The sequence below is a fragment of the Azolla caroliniana genome, unplaced genomic scaffold (assembly GCF_043228905.1).
Source record: "Azolla caroliniana isolate FFs.n. ecotype wild unplaced genomic scaffold, voAzoCaro1.0.p SCAF_1, whole genome shotgun sequence".
Lineage (NCBI taxonomy): Eukaryota > Viridiplantae > Streptophyta > Polypodiopsida > Salviniales > Salviniaceae > Azolla > Azolla caroliniana.
Genome location: NW_028230436.1, coordinates 28,424,913 through 28,445,331, shown reverse-complemented (window position 1 = coordinate 28,445,331; position 20,419 = coordinate 28,424,913). Strand labels below are relative to the sequence as shown.

The 20,419-nt window shown below is 37.1% G+C and overlaps 2 protein-coding genes across 12 annotated transcripts; one reads left to right on the top strand and one right to left on the bottom strand.

Moving 5' to 3' along the window:
* Positions 1-731: 731 nt before the first annotated feature.
* On the top strand, positions 732-5,394 carry LOC147869450 (uncharacterized). 11 transcript variants are annotated; one of them, XR_015530717.1, is made up of 7 exons: positions 732-824; positions 1,782-1,923; positions 2,016-2,136; positions 2,286-3,029; positions 3,135-3,191; positions 4,624-4,682; positions 4,755-5,394. XR_015530717.1 is itself a non-coding variant. In XM_087329635.1 (6 exons), exons 2-6 carry the CDS (start codon positions 1,912-1,914, stop codon positions 4,629-4,631), a joined length of 942 nt encoding a protein of 313 aa, XP_087185761.1. In that variant the 5' UTR covers positions 732-824; positions 1,782-1,911; the 3' UTR covers positions 4,632-5,394. The 11 variants fall into 11 exon arrangements, 7 of the variants coding, with proteins under 7 accessions (XP_087185761.1, XP_087185747.1, XP_087185751.1 ...); XR_015530714.1 differs by having other exon boundaries at positions 2,286-4,510; XM_087329635.1 differs by having other exon boundaries at positions 4,624-5,394.
* Positions 5,395-12,886: 7,492 nt separating this feature from the next.
* On the bottom strand, positions 12,887-14,855 carry LOC147869449 (expansin-A1-like). The gene is made up of 3 exons (XM_087329670.1): positions 14,646-14,855; positions 13,905-14,199; positions 12,887-13,659 (listed from the first exon to the last, which is right to left on the bottom strand). The coding sequence occupies exons 1-3, from the start codon at positions 14,776-14,778 to the stop codon at positions 13,356-13,358; spliced, it is 732 nt and encodes a 243-aa protein (XP_087185796.1). The 5' UTR covers positions 14,779-14,855; the 3' UTR covers positions 12,887-13,355.
* Positions 14,856-20,419: the final 5,564 nt, after the last annotated feature.

Below are 20,419 nucleotides of genomic sequence, written 5' to 3'. Positions count from 1 at the left end.
TACGTAGAGAGTTAGTTATTTTGGGGGGGCTGGAGGGGTGTTGGGTATGGAACAAGAGTGAATTTGTGGCAAGAACAACACATATTTACCAGGTGTTATTGGAATGAGGGTCTGAGAGTGTGATGGTATGAACAAAACGGAATGTTTCTACGAAAACTTCAACTTCAAATGGCATGCATTCATTCTATAGTCATAAACTCACTCGATATTTGGCTCAAGTGTACGCAATCGAATAGGCCCGTGGCTTAACGATTTAAACAGTTCAGTTCAGTTTAGGTTTTTTTAAATGGTTTGGTTTGGTTTCAACAGTTAGAAACTGCGGTTTAAACGGTTAAACGGTTTTTATTTGATTATTTAAATTTAAAATTTTTAAAATTTGTTTTTAAACAATATTTTCATCTTTAGACCTTATTCTCAGAATTTAGGAACATCTTTAAAATTTAAAAAATAAAAATTTGACCTAAGTTGAAAACCGAAACCGAACCACGAAACCACGGTTTTAACGGTTTGAATTGTTTTTAATGGTTCGGTTTAACGCTTTCGTGGTTCGGTTCAGGTTTAAAATTTTTTTAAACGGCTCGGTTTGGACCCTCTCAAACTGAACCGAACCGTTGCCGATTGGTGTACTCAACGCTTTCACAAAGGTTTCTTCCGGCCAAGAGTGAGTGACCTTAGGTTCGAAACTCGGATTGTATTGATTGCACTTGGAGTTTTAAGAGAGAGACAGTGTAGTGTGGTTGAATGCTTGATTGTTTGTTTGCGTGTGTTTCTGCAGATCGCCATGCCTCCTCGCCCGCACCGACCCTTTCAATGCATTCTTCCTGGTAAGTTCTCCACATAAAGCTCCATGCTTTTCCTTCCTTTCTTTTCTTTCCTTCTGTTTTTGGATTTCTGATCGATGTTTCCAAGGCTGATAATCTCAATTGTATTTGCTTTTTTCTTCCATTTCTTTTTCAAGGCTAATGAATGATTGCAGTAACCTTTGCTTCTCTACTGCTGTTTCTTTCTTTCTCTTTTCGATCTTTTCATGGATATAATTTGAACGTTAATTTCATAGCTAATGATTCCGAAACCTTAGTTTAGTGGCTAACGAATTACTTAAAACTTCGGCTCCTCTGCTACATCAAAATCTCTCCTTTTTTCGTCTCCATGCATGGATTGAGCTTGAAACATTAGTTTTTAAGATTACCATGGTTATGATAGCAGTAAGAGGAATAACTTGAAAGTGTGTCAGTTTTTCTTTATTTCCCGAATGGCCCCCCATCAAACCCTGACATTAGCAATTATATATACTGTATGAGCAGTTATATGGTGAAGTTATCCATTTTTCTGAGTTATGTGTGTGATTTGACTACCACTTCGTTGTCTTCTTTGCTCTTTCAGGGGTTGATGAGGGGCGTGCAGGGAAATAATGAAAATTTAGGGGCATTTGAGAAGTAAAGACAAACTTAAGGGCATTTGGTAAATGCAAAAAAACTTCTGGTTATATAGCCTTTTTCAGCTGCTTTCTTTTTGTCTCCAGGTCCCAGTTTCTAAGGTTCTGAGGTTGAATTGTGTAATGATTACAAAAACTTTAGTTTTTTCGGTTGATATGTTTGAAGTGTGAAATCCTATTTTTGCTATGGTATGTTCGAAGTATGAAATGTTCAATGAGGTTATTCTCGTTTTTTCTGTTCCAATCTTGTATGCATGAAGATCCTAGTTTCTGAGAAAAAAATGGTTTTGAGTACAGCTAATTCTTGATAATGCTTTTCATTGTGCAGTTTTTATGGATTTTGCAGATAATACATGCCTTTTAACGTATAATTATGGTGAAAATTCCTATCTCTCTTCAACTGTGGAATACCAGAACATATGCGCATAGATTCAGACACTCAAATGCCTTGTCAAGGGTAGCATTACAACAACAGCATGCATCGAAAGGTTATACCTTTTTTTCCATTCCGTCTTTTCCCAGTTATTTGTATTGTCAAGGTCACATACATCCTTATGTATAACTTCAAATGCTTTAGCAGATGACATGTTACTTTTCGAAACCATGTGAGGTTGTACCTTTTATAGTATCTCGTTGGTCAAGATTCTCTTCCTCGAGAGATTCAATAAATGGAGATGATTTTCCATCTGCCAAAAGGACTGGTAAACGTTGTTTTTATGGTTCTAGAAGTGGTTGATGTTATATTATTCCTCTTCTCTCATTTGCTTTTTCCAAGGTTTCTTTTGAAGCTCTAAATGAAGTGCTTTCGTGTATCCCAAATTTGCTTTCTGAATCTGCTTTCTTCAACCAGATACACCCGAGGAATTTGTGATTTTAAGGAGGAAATCGGTTGGCTACGTCCACTATGATAAGAATAATTGCGGGAATGAAGGCATCAGTGAGAATGCTGTAATCATCACACTTTGTAAACATGGGAAAATCGATGATGCACTTGAACTTTTCAACACTATGCAGACCAGAGGAATTGTGGCAAATGTAGAAGCACATGAAGAGGTTGCAGCGGGACTTGCTAGGCTAGGACAAGTAGAAATGGCATCAAGAGTTTTTGTTGCAATGAAGGGTATGGGCGGTATGTATACAAAGATGATGTATGGAACTATGGTTATTAATTTCAGTAAAGGAGGCCATATTAAGGAAGCTCTCAAGTTTTGGTATGACGCGATTCAGCGAGGTTTGTGTCTCACCAGAGTGGCATTCACAGCACTTATAGAAGGTCTTATTAAGACGGGTCTATACAAGGAAGCCTTCTGTACTTACAAGGAGTTTAAGGCTATGGGTAGGGAACCACCTGCAGTAGTGTTAGATCTTTTGATTGTTCCATTGGCTGTGAATGGTGAAGTTGATGAGGCATATAAACTTCTTCAAGAGCTTACTACAAGAGCTTGTGTTACAAAGCCCAACCTTTTCAATTTTGTCATTAAAGGTTTTGCTATGGAAGGGAGACTTACAGAGGCTGTTAACTTGTTTGAAGAGATGCCAGCCAAGGGTGTCCATCCTGATATATGGAGCTATAATTATTTCATCGAGGCTGCAGGTAAGTGTGGAGACCTTGCAAAAGCTTTGAAAGTTTATAAGGAAATGAAGAAAGTTGGACCTACACCTAATCTTGTCACATACAATATATTGATTAAATATCTAGGCCGGGAAAATCTAGCTCAAGAAGCTTTTGACTTATGGAAGCAAATGAAAGTAGAAGGTATAACACCATTAACTATAACATACAATACCTTGTTGAATATTCTGGGTAGGTCAGGACTTATAGATGATGCTATTATAATTGTAGAAAAGATGCTAAAGGAAGGCCTCTATCCTAATGTATTTACTTATGCAATTCTTATTCATAATCTTGGGAAGGTCAAGAGAGTGAATGCTGTGAAGTTTCTGTTTGAGAAAGTTAGAAGAACACCCTCGATGACAACAAGTGTTACTTACACAGCCGTAATCACTGCATTATGCAAGCATGGTGATATCAATGAGGCACTTCAATACTTTGAGGAAATGAAGTGCAAAGGTCATTTCCCTGATGTAAGGACATACAACTCGCTTATCAGCGGTCTTCTAAAATCTGGTAGGTTTGATGATGGGTTGCACATGTTTGAAGAAATGGATATGATTGGGTGCTCTCCAAATGCCATAATTTTCAATACTTTGATCTATGGATGTGGATTGGCGGGAAAAACAGAATATGCAAAGGTATTAATGATGGAGATGGATGCACGATGTTTTCATCATGATTGGGTAACATACAAGTGTCTTCTTGCTGGGTTGGGTGAGTCAGGCTTAGTTAAAGAGGCTTGTGAGGTTTTTACTCATGTGCTACAAGATGGTAAACATTTGCATTCAGATGTTTTTAAAGTAATGCTGAAGTACCTTATAAACATAGACCTTATTGAAGATGCTTATGGATATTTTAAGAAAATGACTGAGCTTGGTTTTACCCCCGACATATGGACTTACAGGCTTATGCATGATGGCTTAAAAATTTCAGGGCGTTTGGAAGAAGCCCAAAGTGTGGAAGATATGATGCTTTTGTCTCATGCCGAGTGTTCTGGCTAAGTGTGTGTTCTTTAGTTGAATACCATTTTGGGGTCAGTAGTGTGTACAGATAATAGATATGATAAACCTGTGGACATGATGCTATTGATCTTCATGGAGGGATTGAACACGTTATTGTGTATTAGTTCATGTTGATGTATACAGTTTCTCATGTCTTTTGAGTGTACTCTACACATGGAGAGTAAAAAGACTCATACATATACATTGAGAAATAGAATACAAGAAGACATGAGCATAGACATTTACACATTGAAAGCAAGAAGACACAGGTATAGACATCAATTCATGGAAAGCAAGACACATGCATGGATGTTGATACATGGAAAACGAGAATATGCAGGCATGCACATTAATACATGGAAAGCAAGAAGACATGCATATACATTGGTGTTCAGTTTGTCTTGGCTTTATCAGCTGGCTGGTTGGTGAGAGGCGTCACAATCAATCTTGAGGCAGCATGTATTTTGTGCTCTTGGTCATTGAAGCAACCTTATTTTGTTGATCTGTATTTGGATCTGTTGATGTATTTTTGTTTTCTCGAGAATTCTTCTCTTATACTCTTCTGTTTACAGGCAATTGAATGAGTGCCATCATTATCGGCTCCATCTGGATCTATCAAGGATTTCTTAAGGTATTTTAAAGCATTTAGATCCATCTCTCTTCGTCTTGCAATATTAATTTTGCTTTTGTGATTTGGTTCTAGGTTGAAATGGGGTCAAGTGAATACCCAACTGGTACTGATGCAAAAAATCTACCTCTTATTACCTGCAGAGATGAGAACAAAGCCTTACGAGTATTTAACACTCTCAAAATGGTAAGATAAATGTTATGATTGCAAAAGAACTGAATGACAGTTGATTCTTTTCATTATCTTATCCAACTTGACTCTTCAGTCTATGAAGTCTTGGTTTCTTCAAGAGTTGTTCGGGAACAATACTGAGTTTGGTATTTCGAAAATAACAAAAATACTTAATGATAAATAATAAACCTGAAATGAAATTTGGTAGCTTTTGTTATGAACTAATATTTTAATACTTGGTTTTCTTCTAGAAAACCTCAAAAGTTGTGGCACTAGTATACAATGGCCTTTAAACTTTAACAGTGATTTTGGAAAGTGCAAATTAGACTGAAGTTGGTTGTTTCTAAAGCTTTGGATAAAACAAAAATATTACATTGTGTCCTACTGTATATTGCCACATCAATACACTGGTCGTGCCTACAAAGGCATTGTGCACACCAATGATAGTACGATCCCCAATATCTCAAACTTCACTTTCTCTCTCTTTTTGTAAATAGCAATGTATTAATTATGAAAGTTGAACTACAATTGATGGATTGTGATATCCCATTGGCCCACCACAAAACTGTTAGTTCTCATGACATGTCATCTCTAATCTCTCTCTCTCTCTCTCTCCCATGAATTTCTCACAATCACAATGTGCTACTCATGAAGTGGTGAGATGCCAAAATGATAATATGGGAATATTACATTGCAGCCCCTAATGTTGGCCCTAATGCAAGGTAAAAATACTAGAGCCCATCCAACCATATCTTATTGAGGCTTCAAACTTACTCACACAACTTACGTGTTGAGGTGGTATCATAACATCATCACCTTGGAGATATGCAAGGTTAGCTACAAAGAAAACCTAGTGGAAGATGAACATAATTTCCGGTGTGCTCAATGTATAAGGTTATTCCTAAGAAGTATGATGACTTGTTAGATAGACATGATAATTCAAGGGTGATACCCAAATCCCCACCAACCCTTCTCAAGGAAGAGTCACATACAAGATATGTTTATTTGGTTTTGTCCCCCATAGATGTTAAAAAGATCTCTCTCTCTCTCTCTCTCTCTCTCACTTTTTGGTAAAAGCACACAATTATATTAATTGTATGTAAAATCCAGTTAGTTACAACATTTCTTAGTCTCCTCTACCTATCATATGCCTATGTATGGAGAGGGACGTTCTGTAATACTATTAAAAAACCTAAATATGCATTTGAGGAAATGATCCCCACATTCTCTAATACCCAAAAATTCAACATGAGAATACCTTTTAACTTCTTTATATAGGCTTTCACCCGATGTTTATTATCAAACATGAAAGCATTACGCATATTCCAATTGTGTTGTAGACCCCAATAATGTAAAAATTGGAACAATATTTCTATCTCATCATTTGAACCATTTTGAACATATTGAGAAAAAACCCATTGTTAAGGTCTCAAACAACGGATTAAAACTTGCCAAATGTCAGATACATACTTCCAAATGGAACACGTTATAGGACATTTAATGAACCTATGTGTACTATCCTCCAATGGAACGGTGCAAAAGAAACAAGTGTCAGACCCTAGTCCTCGTCTCTTTAAGGCCGAACCTAATGGGAACCCACCAATCATGATTCTCCATATGAATACCTTTGCACGAAATGGTAGATGGGAATGCCAACCACATTGTAATATTTTCCACCACTTGGCATCCGACTTACATACATTCCACAACTTCGCTGCTTTTGGAGATATCCAAGATAATGATGCCATCGCATGATGATACAATATATTTGTAGTGACCAATAACAAGTGTGTACCATCTTGTAACCACCAATCCACCCAAGGTGCAAAATTTGTTTCCAATGGCAAAGATCCTTGCAACAATGGTATATCTTGTAATTTCTCCCAAATAAATCCATAATTTGGGGGAATACATAACTATCACTTGGCATCTTCAAAATCTGACAACCTTTGAGATTCATTATCAACCACATCTTCCAAATTTACAATCCCCAATCAAAATAAATAACTGAATTGAGATCTCAATTTCTCTTTCCCATTCCAAAACAACATTCGAGAAGAAACAAGCAATACATTTTGTAATGAATTACAATATTCTCGATCACTTGATGGTCCCCATTCAAAAAGACATAATGCATCTTGCCACGATCTTACCAAATGTTGTCCACATACAGAATGTCGAATCTTTAGAGGAATACTTCCATTGAGTAATGACCACTAGCAGGCTTGAATCTTTGTTTTCCCGTGCACCAATCCTTCATGCTCAATAAAATATTGCATCATAGATATCCATGGGTGATCTTGTTGACATATATCTCGTAATAATGCAAATCTACGAGCCATCAAATGCCTTTCCAAATCCAATATTGTTGCACCACCTAACCTTTTAGGAGTAGCCAAATGGTCCCATGAAATCCATGTAACTCCCATCATTTCTCCCTTCTACCACAACATGAATCGAATAGGTTGTAAATTGTAACATGTTTTGTGAGGCCTTAGTCCAAGGTAGTAAAGAAAAAAAATATAATAACATGGGTATCAAGATACATTGCACCACTTTGAGTTGTACATAAAAGGGCCATAATTGAGACTTCCAATACATAAATTTGTCCTTCAATTTACTACCAATCCAATCAATCAATTGAACATGTGTAACATCAACACCCAATGGATAACCCAAATGTCGACAAATTGATCCTCGTGTAATCACTGACCCTCGACATCCCAAACATTCCAAAGCACTCTCCGTACAAGAAATAAGGCAAGATTTCCTTCAATTTATATACAACCTTGAAGCCAAAGCAAATTGATCCCAAAGTTGCATAATCCTTTCAAGATTTTCTTTTGAGGCTTGTAAAAACATAAAAGAATCATCAGCCAATGCTTGCGCCACCAATTGTCCACCAAAAGGACGATGCAAACCCACAATATCACCACTAGTTGCAAGATTTGACAACATTACTAACAAAGGATGTGTAACAATAGCAAAAAACAATGGGCTTAGTGGACATCCTTGCTGCACGAATCTAGGAAGAAACACTTTCGAAGTAACTCCACCATTAAGCATCACACACAAGGTTGTATTTTGCCCTAGCAAAAAGATAAGTCGACACATACGAGGACCAAACCCCATACTATACATCACACCTGAGAGGAAAGACCAATTAACATGATCATATGCTTTTTCCAAATCTAATTGCACCATAAACATTTCTTGATGTGTATGTCGAGCATAATCGGTAACCATTTGAACATTCAAAACATTATGCAATATATTTCTACCTGTAATAAAACCATATTGAGATGGATGAATAAGTTGAGGAAAGAACTTCTTAAGTTTGTTGGATAATATCTTTGCAAACACTTTGTACAACCCTCCCATCAATGAAATACGTCTCCATTGATGAAATGACTCCGAAGATGGTACCTTTGGTATCAATTTGATTAAGCCCACCTTCCAGCTCTCAGGCAGGAAACCAGAATCCCAACATTGTTGAAACATTTGTGTGAATGGACTCTTAAGCATGCCAACATACTTCTTAAAAACTTCATTTGTAACACCATCCCAACAAAGGCTTTTACCATTTGGAAGGTGTAACAATATCTTTTCCACCTCAGCTTCTTCGAAATCAACATTTAATTCTTGACAAATATTTGTATTCACGACACTCATAATTACATTATAAAACTCTTGTCGTGCTTTCAACACATACTCATTAATAATCAACTTTGGCCCAATCAAATTCTTAAAATGAGTAATACATAACTCAATAACAAAATGGGGGAACAACTCTGTCAACCTCTATTTTGGAACCCCAGGATTCGAAGTGATGACGGTATGATGCTTGGTCAGAAAAAATACTCGCCATGGGGAAAAATGGTAGAGTACAATGTTAGTTTAGTAAGAGACTGGGAGGAGTTCAAAAGGAGAAGAAGGGAGGGACTGGTTGGTAGCCCTAGATTTACTGGCAGGCTGGAAAAGATTACCCATTTGATAGATAAGGTTGTTGATGGTCTAGCTAGGCTGAATGAAGAAGAGGGGGTCTGGTTTGGGTGGTTTGTGGGTGAGGACGATGCACAAATTATCCGTGACAGGTGCCCATCTAATGAGTATCGGTGGTGGGGCAACCTAAGTGCTTTGGCAGACAATGGCCAGTGGTTGATAGTACGAGTGGCAATGCTAGAAGGTAAGAAGTGGCAAGTAAACCCGGACCCAGGAAACTGCAATATGATTGTAAGCTTTGGATAGTTGACAACAAGCCCATATGTGATCTGGATTGGGATCCACTAGAGGTGTGGTGGCAGAAACCTGGAACGGACAAACTTGAACGGTTTTTCGAGTACACTACCAAGCTAGGAAAGCAAATCATTGGATCTAAATCGATGGGTGTTGCCCTAACTCGCAATAGCGGGAAGGATAAAGGCATTTCTGATGGCTGGTTGAAGTCGTTTTGGAGGAGGCTATGGGCGTTCGATATGCCAGAAAAAATAAAGCTTTGGTTGTGGCTTCTTAGTCACAAAGCTGTACCAGTGGGGGAGTGGCTTAGGTGTCGTGGTGGTGAGGCTGGATGCAAAATTTGTGGTCACCCTTTGGAATCAATTCCTCATTGTTTTTGGAATTGTAACGAGGCTATTAACATTTGGGGTAGAAGTCTCCGGATAGTGGCAGCATGCGGCGTGAATGGGAGAGTTGTATGGGGGTCCGTACAGGGGCTCAAGTTAACAGGGGAAGGTTGGGCTGAACAGTTAAACCCTCACGGACATGGATTTATAGTGCAAGGTGGCAAGGTGTTTCAACGGGTTGGAGTTCGACCTGGCACTAACTCAGAACTTTTTGAAGAGATATGGAGGATGGTGGCTTGTTTATCGGTCTGGCACATTTGGACCAACTGCTGTAAGTTTGTTTTTCAACAACAAAAGATCCCTAGTGGTGAGGTATTAATAAATATCTGGTTTGAGTTGGTCTCTTGGCTGCGGGGACGATACGACTCGATTAAGGGGGAATCTGATGCAGCTGAAAGATCTCGATCAAAGTTCTTGCTGAAATGGGGTAATTCTCCTATGGTCGGCAGATCATCATTAGGGCCTCAATGGCACTACCAAGCACCCCGATGGCTGTTTCCCCCAATAGTTTCCAACAGCGTCTAGGTGTTGTAAATTTGTATAGTTATGGTACAAATAACTAGGTTATTGGAGTTGTTTGGATACGTTTGTTGAAAATGAGGTGGGAACTATGTCCGCTTTGGTGGGAAGGCCAAAGTGAGGGCTGTTGAGAGGAATTTTGAGAGTTCTATGATGTAATTTTGTTTGCTAACTAATGCGAAGTAGTATTTTTTTGGAAAAAAAAAACTCAATAACCTTGATTGGGTCTACAACAATGTCATCCCCTATCTTAATTTGTACCACATTTGAATGAGCATATGGCGGTCTTAATCCTTGAAAAAACATATGAAATTGTGATTGATTATCGATAAATACCTCCTTTAATTGACGCAGTCTTGTCTGTTGATCACTTTGACAAGAAAATTTCTTCACAATGTCCTGTACTTGAACTTGAACATCCAAAACCTCTTCATCATGCGGATTATTCATCAATAGTACATTGCATCGCATAAGAATATAGGAAAACTTTTTATCAATTTCTTACGTCTTTTAGCATTAGTCATACCATACATACGATGAATATCATTGATGTTTTGTCTCTCTCTCTCTCTCTCTCTCTCTCTCTTTAATGCAATAGGTGTTGAGGCACTAATGGGAAGACTCATTAACTATGTAATGTTCTAGCTTGGGTCACAAATTCTATTCCCCTTGAATAGAATGATGAATAGAACCACTCGTTTTGGGAAGTAAGAAACTATGTTTTGTATCTTTTGAAATTATAAATTTAAGTAACTATGAAAATAAACATTTACTTTTTTTATTAAAACATGGCTTTTAAGTGACAACGTTTTCTCAATTGGAACATGAGAAGAAAGTTAATTCATTGATATAGAAAAAAAGCTACTTCATGAATAACATATGAAATATGGTGTTGTGAGCTTTTCTTTCTTGGTAGGCCAGATGTTGTTTACACCTAATGGCCACCAATGTAACTTTGCACATTAAAGCCTCCTCTTTCTTGACGTTGTGATTCATGTGTAGCATAACCAATAGTCCTCTTAATTTGAATGTTGTATATCTCTTCCCCCCATAATTGTGACATTGATATTTGCTCATAGATCATATTATGTGTTCAAGATCATCATGATCCAATTGTTGTATAGCCCATTGTTGAAATCTTGTTTCCTTTATATAATTGATGTGACTCTCAAGTTGAAATTCTCTTATTGATAATCAAGGTCTTTTAAAGGAATTCAATTAAAAGATATTTTCAAGAAGTCTGTTTTCAACTCATGTTCTCTCACTAACACACACAAAGATGGATGAGTTTGGTTAAAGTTGAAATAGAATCATGCAATAACCCTAATGGAAAGCAACTTTTTGATGCAAACAAGCAAAATGGTCTTGTTGCATAACTTCTGTTATACATTGCTTTCATTTTTATGTAAATTTGTGGTATCCGCGTGCATGTATATTAGTTTAGATATCCCTCTCTTAACATTTAGTTTTTGTTGCAAATTAGATAGACAAAATGCAAAGAGGCATTAAGTTGAAAGGTTTATTAATCATTGTAGTAAATTATCTTAAAGCGATAGAGACAAGCAATATATACGTGCATATAGACATGATATAATGCAAAAACTTTAGATCTCGCTTTTATTTCACTGTGGTTTTGATTGCACATGATATAGGCATAGTGCAAAAACTTGTTGACATTTTAAAAGGCATGTTGATCAATGTGGTACACATTGTTGGAAGGAACACAAGAACATAAACAAGATTTATATGCATCATGAAGACATACTTGATCATGCTACTTGAGTCAAGATGAAAGTTGAGTGATTTTTGTAGAAATGGTTTACTAGTATTTGACAAGTCAAATGATGGATGACACACACTATCATTCAATGGTAGTTCTAAACTATGAAAATGATTAGAAGTAAAGTCAAATATTGTTGCATATGGTTTATTATCAAAGAAAACGAAGTATGGTTTGAAGATGTACATACATATTGTTTCATATTGTAGCAAAATATGAAAAATAAAGAATATAATATAAAAGTACAAAATGAAAACCATTGAGTTTATTCATATAACTATATAGTCACATATGTTCACCAATGTGCACATATCACCCACCCTCAAAATTACAATATTAGAAAATACATTGTCAAGGTAATGCATTATGCAAGTTTATAACTTATCATTTTCTAGTGTATCTAGGGTTCAAAAACATGTAACTGCCAATTTGCGGCAATTGCTGGCTGCATGGGCATCGTCACGATCAAAAGAGGGTTGGGGAGCTCGTATTCCGGAACCCTAATCGGGAAACCGTATCCAAGCTTGTCGGGCATGCCGTGTGTTTCAGCTCTGCCTCGGACTTGAGAAACTTAGCGAACCCATGAATATTTAGGCCTTCTTGAAAGTTCAAAAGAAGAACTTTGGTAGCCATTTATATTACACTTTTTACCGCTTCTTCTTCTTCCGCAGTTTTCTTGCGCTTCATGAAGAAAAGGTGTTGTTGATAAGTTCATAGCTTATCATTTGTTATGGGCAATTTTCTAGTGTATCTAGGGTTCATAAACATATAGTCTCATATTTCACAAATGTGCACATATTGCTACCCTTGAGATTACAATATTAGAAATACTTTATCAAGGTAATGCATTATGCAAGTTTATAACTTATCATCCGTTATGTGCAAGTTTTGAATGTTAGGATAAAAGTGAAAGGTCTCAATGAGGCCCCAACAATTATACAAGATTTAGCATGGATATTATGAGAGAATTATGTTCATACACATGGAAAGTTGAAATATTGTAAGTACCTTTACCCTACAAAACGTCATTAATCCTTCAACTCACCAAATTTAGCCATTCTTAATCAATTGGTTATGGTAAATAAATAATTTAGCAACAAACCATCCTCATGAACTTTATAGTCACAAAAATAATATTTATTCATATGAAGTCACAAGAAATAACTTCATGAAAGATATACACTGCATGGTGTGTTTCTCATGCTCGCATGAGAAACAAAAACAAATACAACTTTTCAACCCGAGCATGAGAAACAAAAACAAATACAACTTTTCAACCTCTATATGGGATACCAGTAATATGACTAATACGTTTTAAAGTGTGGGTGGCTTGAAGCATAATCACCGCCATGATGATAGGGTGGTTACAAGAAAATCACCTCAAGAACTTGCAACGTAAAAGGTGTGCATTATTCTCTTTAAATGTCAAGGGTTTAGATCTGAGCTCTAATATGGCTCAAAGGTTGGAATAAAATACACGTATAATATACATCGTATTCATAGATGTGGAGTTGGAGTAGATATAAATGAAACTTTTAAGGTCAATAAATGCTAGCTAGCTACTTATATGGGTAGGTGAAGTGACTAGAATTGAGGTCCTGAAAATGTTTGCCCAAATTGCCAACTAGAAGGAGCAACATCAAATGCAGTGATAGATTGTCCATTGCTTGTGGTGACACGGAAAGAGAGACTTTGGCCATTGAGATTGCCTGGGTCTTGCCAGTTTTGACCCCATGTGCGTTGCATTTGACGCCAACCTGTATTTGAACCCTTAATTTCAACAGAGGCCACATCACCTACACCACCAACATTAGTTATGAGCACAAGGTTGTAGAAGGTGTGGCCATTAATTTGGAAGTGAATGCCTCCTGATCTAACACATGAAACCCTGCAACACCGGATAAATTGGAGTTAGTTTTAGGATGAACATGCACTGACTTCATACTTCGGAATTTAAACAAGAAATTTGTTTGGCTAGACATGGATAGATAATCTTGTGTAAATAGATTTTTTCATGTGTTAGGACAAACCTTGAACCACGTATCATTTGAAAACTAATGGCTCATATTCTCACTCATTGTAAACTTCACATTGCATCTTATGTTAAGGTAAAGGTAGGACTTTAGGTCTTACCTTCTATAGAGAAGAGGTACATGGCCGTAGGGGATTTGTGCTATTTGAGAGAATGCGGGTTCAGCCAAATCGAAATGTTGCTTTGGACTATCGCACCAACCCCCGTTGCTTCCTTGAGGGCACAAATTGGTTGCAGTGACTACGATGGAAGGTTGTCCTGCCAAACATCCATCACTCTCACACTTGATCTCATAACATGCACCGCAAGTGTGACCATCATTGAAGAGAGGATTGCTCAACGCCGCAGTTAGGGTGCCATAAGTAGAGATTTGGTTCCCATATCCACAAGCACCATCTAGTAGTAGCAAAGGCAAAACTCTAGTATAAGATGGAATGCTTTATATTTAAAAGCATATTGTGAGGGACACCACAATATGTATAGGTATAGACATGATTTTAGCAATGGCTATGGGAATGTTGAAATTGACTTCGAACCCAAAAAGAAAGTTTACAAAATATCATGGTAGAAATATCAGACAAGGTACCCAACAAAAATGTGCTCATTGATGTCATGGTAAGCATGATAAAAAACCGAGGAAACACTCATCCAACCATGGCACAAATATGTACATCCATGCATGCAAGCATATATCCATTTGTACACATACACATGTACATCCACACAAATGCATGCTCACACACACATCTACATACATACATAATTGAGAGACTGATGATGATGATGATGATGATGATAAGATTATGTTTACATAAGTGGTGGTTTAATCATATGACACTCACCATTAGTTCCAGAGGCATCACTCCCTCCGTAGTATGTAGCATGGGCTTGACTCCATCCATCATAGTCACCTGCAGACACACATGTAGTGATAGCTATCACGAAGCTAAGAAGCAAGACAAACATGATGGCCATGGGGGATGGAGAAGAAGCCAAAGGATTATTAGAGAAATAAAGAAGAGAGGTAGTGAGTGAGGAAGGGAGGATAAAATGTGGAGAAGAAGAGGAAGAGTAGGTCAATATATATGTGTGTGGGTTTGTGAATTGGGAAGGAGTGTGGGGTCAAATTTGGGTTTTGTGTTTGTCTGTTAACTTGTCAGTTAGGTCTTTCTTAACAAATTCAGACAAGACTTTTTCACACTCTCTCTCTCTCTCTCTCACACACACACACACAACGCCATATAAAAGCAATAGTTTTTCTTCTTATTTTTTTTCTTTTCGTTAACAGATAACTGAAAACTTGAACTTTATTGCTAATTTAAACAAAGGGGAAGAAAAGAAATTCAATCAAATCTTTGTCCGAGCATTCATTTAAATTTATTTACTTATTCTCTCTCTCTCTCTCTCTCTCTCTCTCTCTCTCTCTCTTATTTGGTCTTATAGGCCATTTTGGCCTCTTAAAAGACGTTAATATATCTTTCTTTCTTTCTCTCAATTTGAAACCCCATTTGCCAACTTGGGACCTTTTTTTTTTTGAAGTTTTACATTAAAGCCTTGAACAAAAACAAAATTAGGCTTCATTTTGAATCCCCAACATTTTGCTCCCCACACCCCATTCTTCACTAATGCAAGTGTCAGCTAACTTTAAGCACCGCTACCCTAAACCTCGACGACTGTAGCCTAGAAAGCTTCCCCGTCTTGTCTGTCTTCTTCCATTGTCTCCTCCTTCAAAAAAACATACATATTCACTTGTTGCTCCTTCTCCCTTTATTTTATTGACTATTGAACTTGAGCACATGGGTGGCCCCCACTTACTTTTATACTAGAAAATGACACCTTTTCATGTTGTCCACATGTTCTCAGAAAAGACACCATACCTTAGCTTCCCATGTTCTCCCATGTTCTCAAAATACACATCATCGTTTAACTTTTTGTTCACCAATGTTCACCCTCATGGCTCATATTCTTAAAACCCTACCCATTTCAAATCCATGTTCTTTTGTCTCATGCCTCACATCAAATCCTAATGTTTTTAGCCTTGAATACATACACATTGAATTCACATCAAATCCTCCTCAATTTACACAAAAATCCCATCAACCTCATCCACCCCCAATAGTGTATCGCCCATCACAAATTTCCTATTCATAACGTTACATGATGCCATTTCTTTGTTGTCAATATTTTTCCCTTTATAAAGCTTGAAAACTTTCATTTAAGTTTGGAGATAATGAAGAGACCCAATTTCACATGCTACGAGATCTAGGATGGATTGGCAATAACTTGCTAAGATGGACAAACGAAAATGTGGTAGTCAAGTTAGACCCATATTGCATGCTATTTCAAAGTGGCCCGAGATTATTATTTTTGAGTTCACATCCTAGGAAAAGAGATTGAGATCCTACAACATGGCTTGGGTGCCATATTTATCAAACTTACATACAACAAACATGAGTTCATTTAATTAGAATTTTCTTGTTTCTTACTATCCACCAAGATGTGGAACAAAATAAGCTTAATTTTTGTCATTTCCCCCCATGTTTGACCTTAGTTGGAAGAATCATTCAGTTTTAAGCCCTTAACCTATAGACCCTTCGAGCAATATGTTTTGGATGGAAGAAAGACTAATTATCTTTTTCTTTGGTTTCATACATACAAAAAGCCAAAGGAGAGTGTAGGAAAATAAGAGAGACGAAATACTAGAATGTTGCGATTCCTATGTCATGTGTTGAGTAATGTTGCAAATGCAGAAGTCAACTTTTATTTATCGTAAATGTGAAATCTAACTGATGATTCATACTTGCAGGGGTAGCGTGAATCCAACCTTTGACACGAATTGACCACACCATTCACTTGTTTTATAATCCTCACAATCTTATAACGCCCTTACATTATATTTTCGTAATTCACATGGAGCGATAACCATCCTAACCCTATTATCGCCCCAATTTACACTAAAGCATTCCTCTTGTTCTCCCAATCCAAATCAAACCATCCATGTGATGTGTTCCTAATAATTGTCTCCTCAACCTAATTGATTGAAAGACATCTCCTATGTCTCTAATTTCAATCATAGTCACATCACTAATGGACCTACCTAAACCTCTCGATCTAATTGTAACCTCTTTGGTTGTCCATGTTCCTAGTTCCAATCACGATACCTTAAACCTTTACTTACTGTTTCTTCAGTTTTAATTTTATATACTTATTTTTTCAGATATTCTTGCAGGCCCACAATGTTCATCCACCATTTGCTTAGTTATTCACTAGTTGTTAGCAATTCCAACTTGCATTGATATGTATGGCAATACTTTTGATGGACATATCTAGCCTTTTCTATCATATTTTGTTCTAACTTCCATTGATATTGATGGTAGTCATATCATTTACTCATATGCAGAGCGTCAATCACGGTTACATATAAAACATCAATTGCAATTTGTGAGTTGTTGCAATTATGCAAATGTATAGTTTACGAGAATATACTCTATTATTATAATTCTTTAGTGGGTAGTGAACTAGACGCGAAACTTGCATAGTTTATTTAAAACATTATATATTAAAACTTACATACACATGAATCTATATGCGTGTTTGTATGCATATAACTAGGTACACCATTGTGTATTATGGTGCGTAATTGTTAATTTGAGATGAGTATGAGGCATCTAGCATGAAAAAGGAGAAATATTTCATGATGGCTTGACATTGGAAAGGTACACTAAGAAAACATACGTGTACGTAAGGGGACTAATAACTACACATGAGCATGAAAGTGACATGCAAGCAACGAAAAGAATAATTTAACATGCATCATATATAATCAATAATTAGTTCTCTTTGCCAAAACTTTGATCGCTATTGTCATTTCATGCATTCATATAAAGTTTGCATTTGGCATGAAGTTTATTTATTATTTGAGCTATGTCCACTACTTTGTAAAGGTTTTCATATTGCTCCTCAAACAATAAGGTCATCTTTTAAATTAAATGGTGTAATAGATACTTATCGAGGTAGAAAGTACCAACCACAAGTCCTTTTGGGCCACTAACTTGCAAAATGAAAACAAAGTTGTGGTGAAAGAAACAATTAGCTATCATTATGAACAATAAGCATTTGAGAGGTAGGTTTTCATCTAAAAGGAGATGTTGGTTTTGTTAGTGTGGAAGGTGGGCTCAACACTTGGAAACACTCTTGTTGACATGGATGCAAAATGTAGTAGTCTTGAGGATGCCTACAAGATGTTTGATAATCTTTTCTTAAAAGATATTGTATCTTGGAACACCATGATCGGTGGCTATGTAGATAATTGATACAATTGTAGAGCTTTGGAATTATCAGAAAGGTTGGAGAAAGAGAGCATAATGCTTGGACTAGATGAATTTGGGAATGCTTTTGTTGACATGTATGCTAAATGTGATGATTTGGAAAAAGCTCATCTGGTGTTTGATGAACTTCCTAGTCAAGATTTGGCCTTATGGAATTGGATATGTATGCCAAATGTGGTCAAGTAGGAAAAGCATAGAAAGTCGTCAAGGGGCTTCCGGTTTGGGATGTGGCTTCTTGGAATGCACTAATTTAGGATATTATATATGTTTTATTTGATATGTATGCAAAAAACGATATCTTAACACAAGTAAAAGAACTGTTTGATAAGCATTCAATCCAAAGTGTAGGTTTGTGGATTGTATATATCTGGATATGTTGAACATGAACATGATGAGGAAGATTGATTTGCGTCGAGCATATGCAAATTCATGGTATGTCTCAACTATTGAGGAAGTGATTAATCAAGTCTATCAAATGAAGGATTCATGGCTAACCATTGTCTTACACAAGACGGGTTGGGAAAGGATAGTCACTTCCTTTCCATCTATTTTGTATTTTGTGGCTGATATGCTTTTTAAAACTAATGGCTAATATCAAAGAACATAGGGTTCATAAGTATGCAGGGAAGGACTTGATAACAAAGCGACAAATCCGCGCTCAAGAGGGCGCTAAGAAGAGTCGTCGGGACATTCTCCTTGAGAAACGCACATCTTCAAATCATATGTAGTATGGACGAGTTAAATATCCTTTCTTGAAACGTGCAAGGCTTGGGGGGTCAGGCCTTTCCTAGATTTAAAGGACTTATACGAGCAGATTTAGATACACCAAATGTTGGTGCAATTGATATTCTTTTTTTGCAAGAGCATCACTTGTTTGCTGATAGGATACGGAGTTATGGTTCTATTCTGCCAGGGAGATGGATACATTTTTGGGTCCCAACGATAGGTCAAAATAGTGGACAAGCTGGTTTATGCATGGCTATTAAAGAACAATGGGCATCCATCATAGTCTCAGCAGGTACTATTTTGAATAAAAGGGCGCAATTTCTTATTCTTCAAATAGGACCTCAAAAGACTGGTATTATAAATCTATATGCTTCTAACTCGGCCTCAGAAAGAGCTTCCTTTTGAATTTCTCTTTCTGAATACGCCAGATTAGCGGACTCTTGGCTTGTGGGTGGTGACTTTAACATGATTGAAGAAGCATCTGATAGAAGGGGAGGCTCAATCAATACAACAACAGGCCGAGAAGCTAGAGCTTGAGATTCGTTCTGTTTCTCTTTTGGTTTATTGGATCTATGGAATATTCATTCCATTTCTCGAATGCAAGCCTCCCTTCATTTCTCCCGGTCAAATGGTAGTATGGTTGCAGCTAATTTGGCACGATTGGATAGGTTCTATGCTAGTAGCTTATTTTGGGAAGCTTCTGGATCTATGGGGATTATTCCTGGGACGGTAACTTCTGATCATTATCCATTGAAGTTAAACATTGTATTCACCAAAAGGTCCTATCTTAAGCAATTCTGTATCCCGAACTCATTGCTTGCTGATGAAACTCATAGAGTTTCTGTAGCTCAAATCTGGTCTAAGTATAGCTTCTCTGATGCCTTTCTACTCAGAGATATCACTTATGCCATTCTTGATGTCAAGAGTTTCTTCATAAACATAGTTGCCTCTTCGGTTGATTGATGCAATGCTCAGATTGCTCATTTGTGTCGAGCATTGGCTGCAACATAAAGTTATTGGAAAGATACCCAACCTCACCGATGTTACTATCGGATTTACAACAAGTAAAAAGCAATTTAAAAGAAAAGCAACATGCGAGAGGATTATTTCTATCAATGTAATATAACTTCTTGGTCACAGAAGCAAGATAGGGTTAACAGAGAATTCTTCAGTCAATTTAAACAGAAGTATAAAACAATAACTATCAAAACCCTAAAACGACTTGATGGCTCTTACACAACGGATGATTCGGAGATGCGAGACATAGCTACGACATATTACCATCAGTTGTTATCTGCTAAATCCTTCTCAGAGGAGGACCTTTATAAGAGACAACTTGTACTAGAAACAACACAGCAGAAGGTCACTCATGTAATGGCTTCCCAATTGCTTCAACCATTTATAGACACTAAAGTTTGGACAACGGCTAAGTCCCTGGGAAAAAATGTGTGCCCTGGAAAGGATGCCATCGGAGTGGTATTCTATTTGCACTACTGGGACTTGTTGGGGCCTACTCTTACTAGAGCGGTTAATTTAATTTTCTCAACAAGGAATATACCCGA

Excerpts from the sequence above, each read along its gene's own strand:
- LOC147869450 (XM_087329610.1), top strand. Across the intron at positions 2,137-2,285 it reads TCCATCTGCCAAAAGGACTG|ATACACCCGAGGAATTTGTG; the intron begins GTAAACGTTGTT and ends TTCTTCAACCAG.
- LOC147869449 (XM_087329670.1), bottom strand. The coding sequence starts at position 14,778 with ATGGCCATCATGTTTGTCTTGCTTCTTAGCTTCGTGATAGCTATCACT. Across the intron at positions 14,200-14,645 it reads TGATGCCTCTGGAACTAATG|ATGGTGCTTGTGGATATGGG; the intron begins GTGAGTGTCATA and ends TGCTACTACTAG. Across the intron at positions 13,660-13,904 it reads GTACCTCTTCTCTATAGAAG|GGTTTCATGTGTTAGATCAG; the intron begins GTAAGACCTAAA and ends CCGGTGTTGCAG.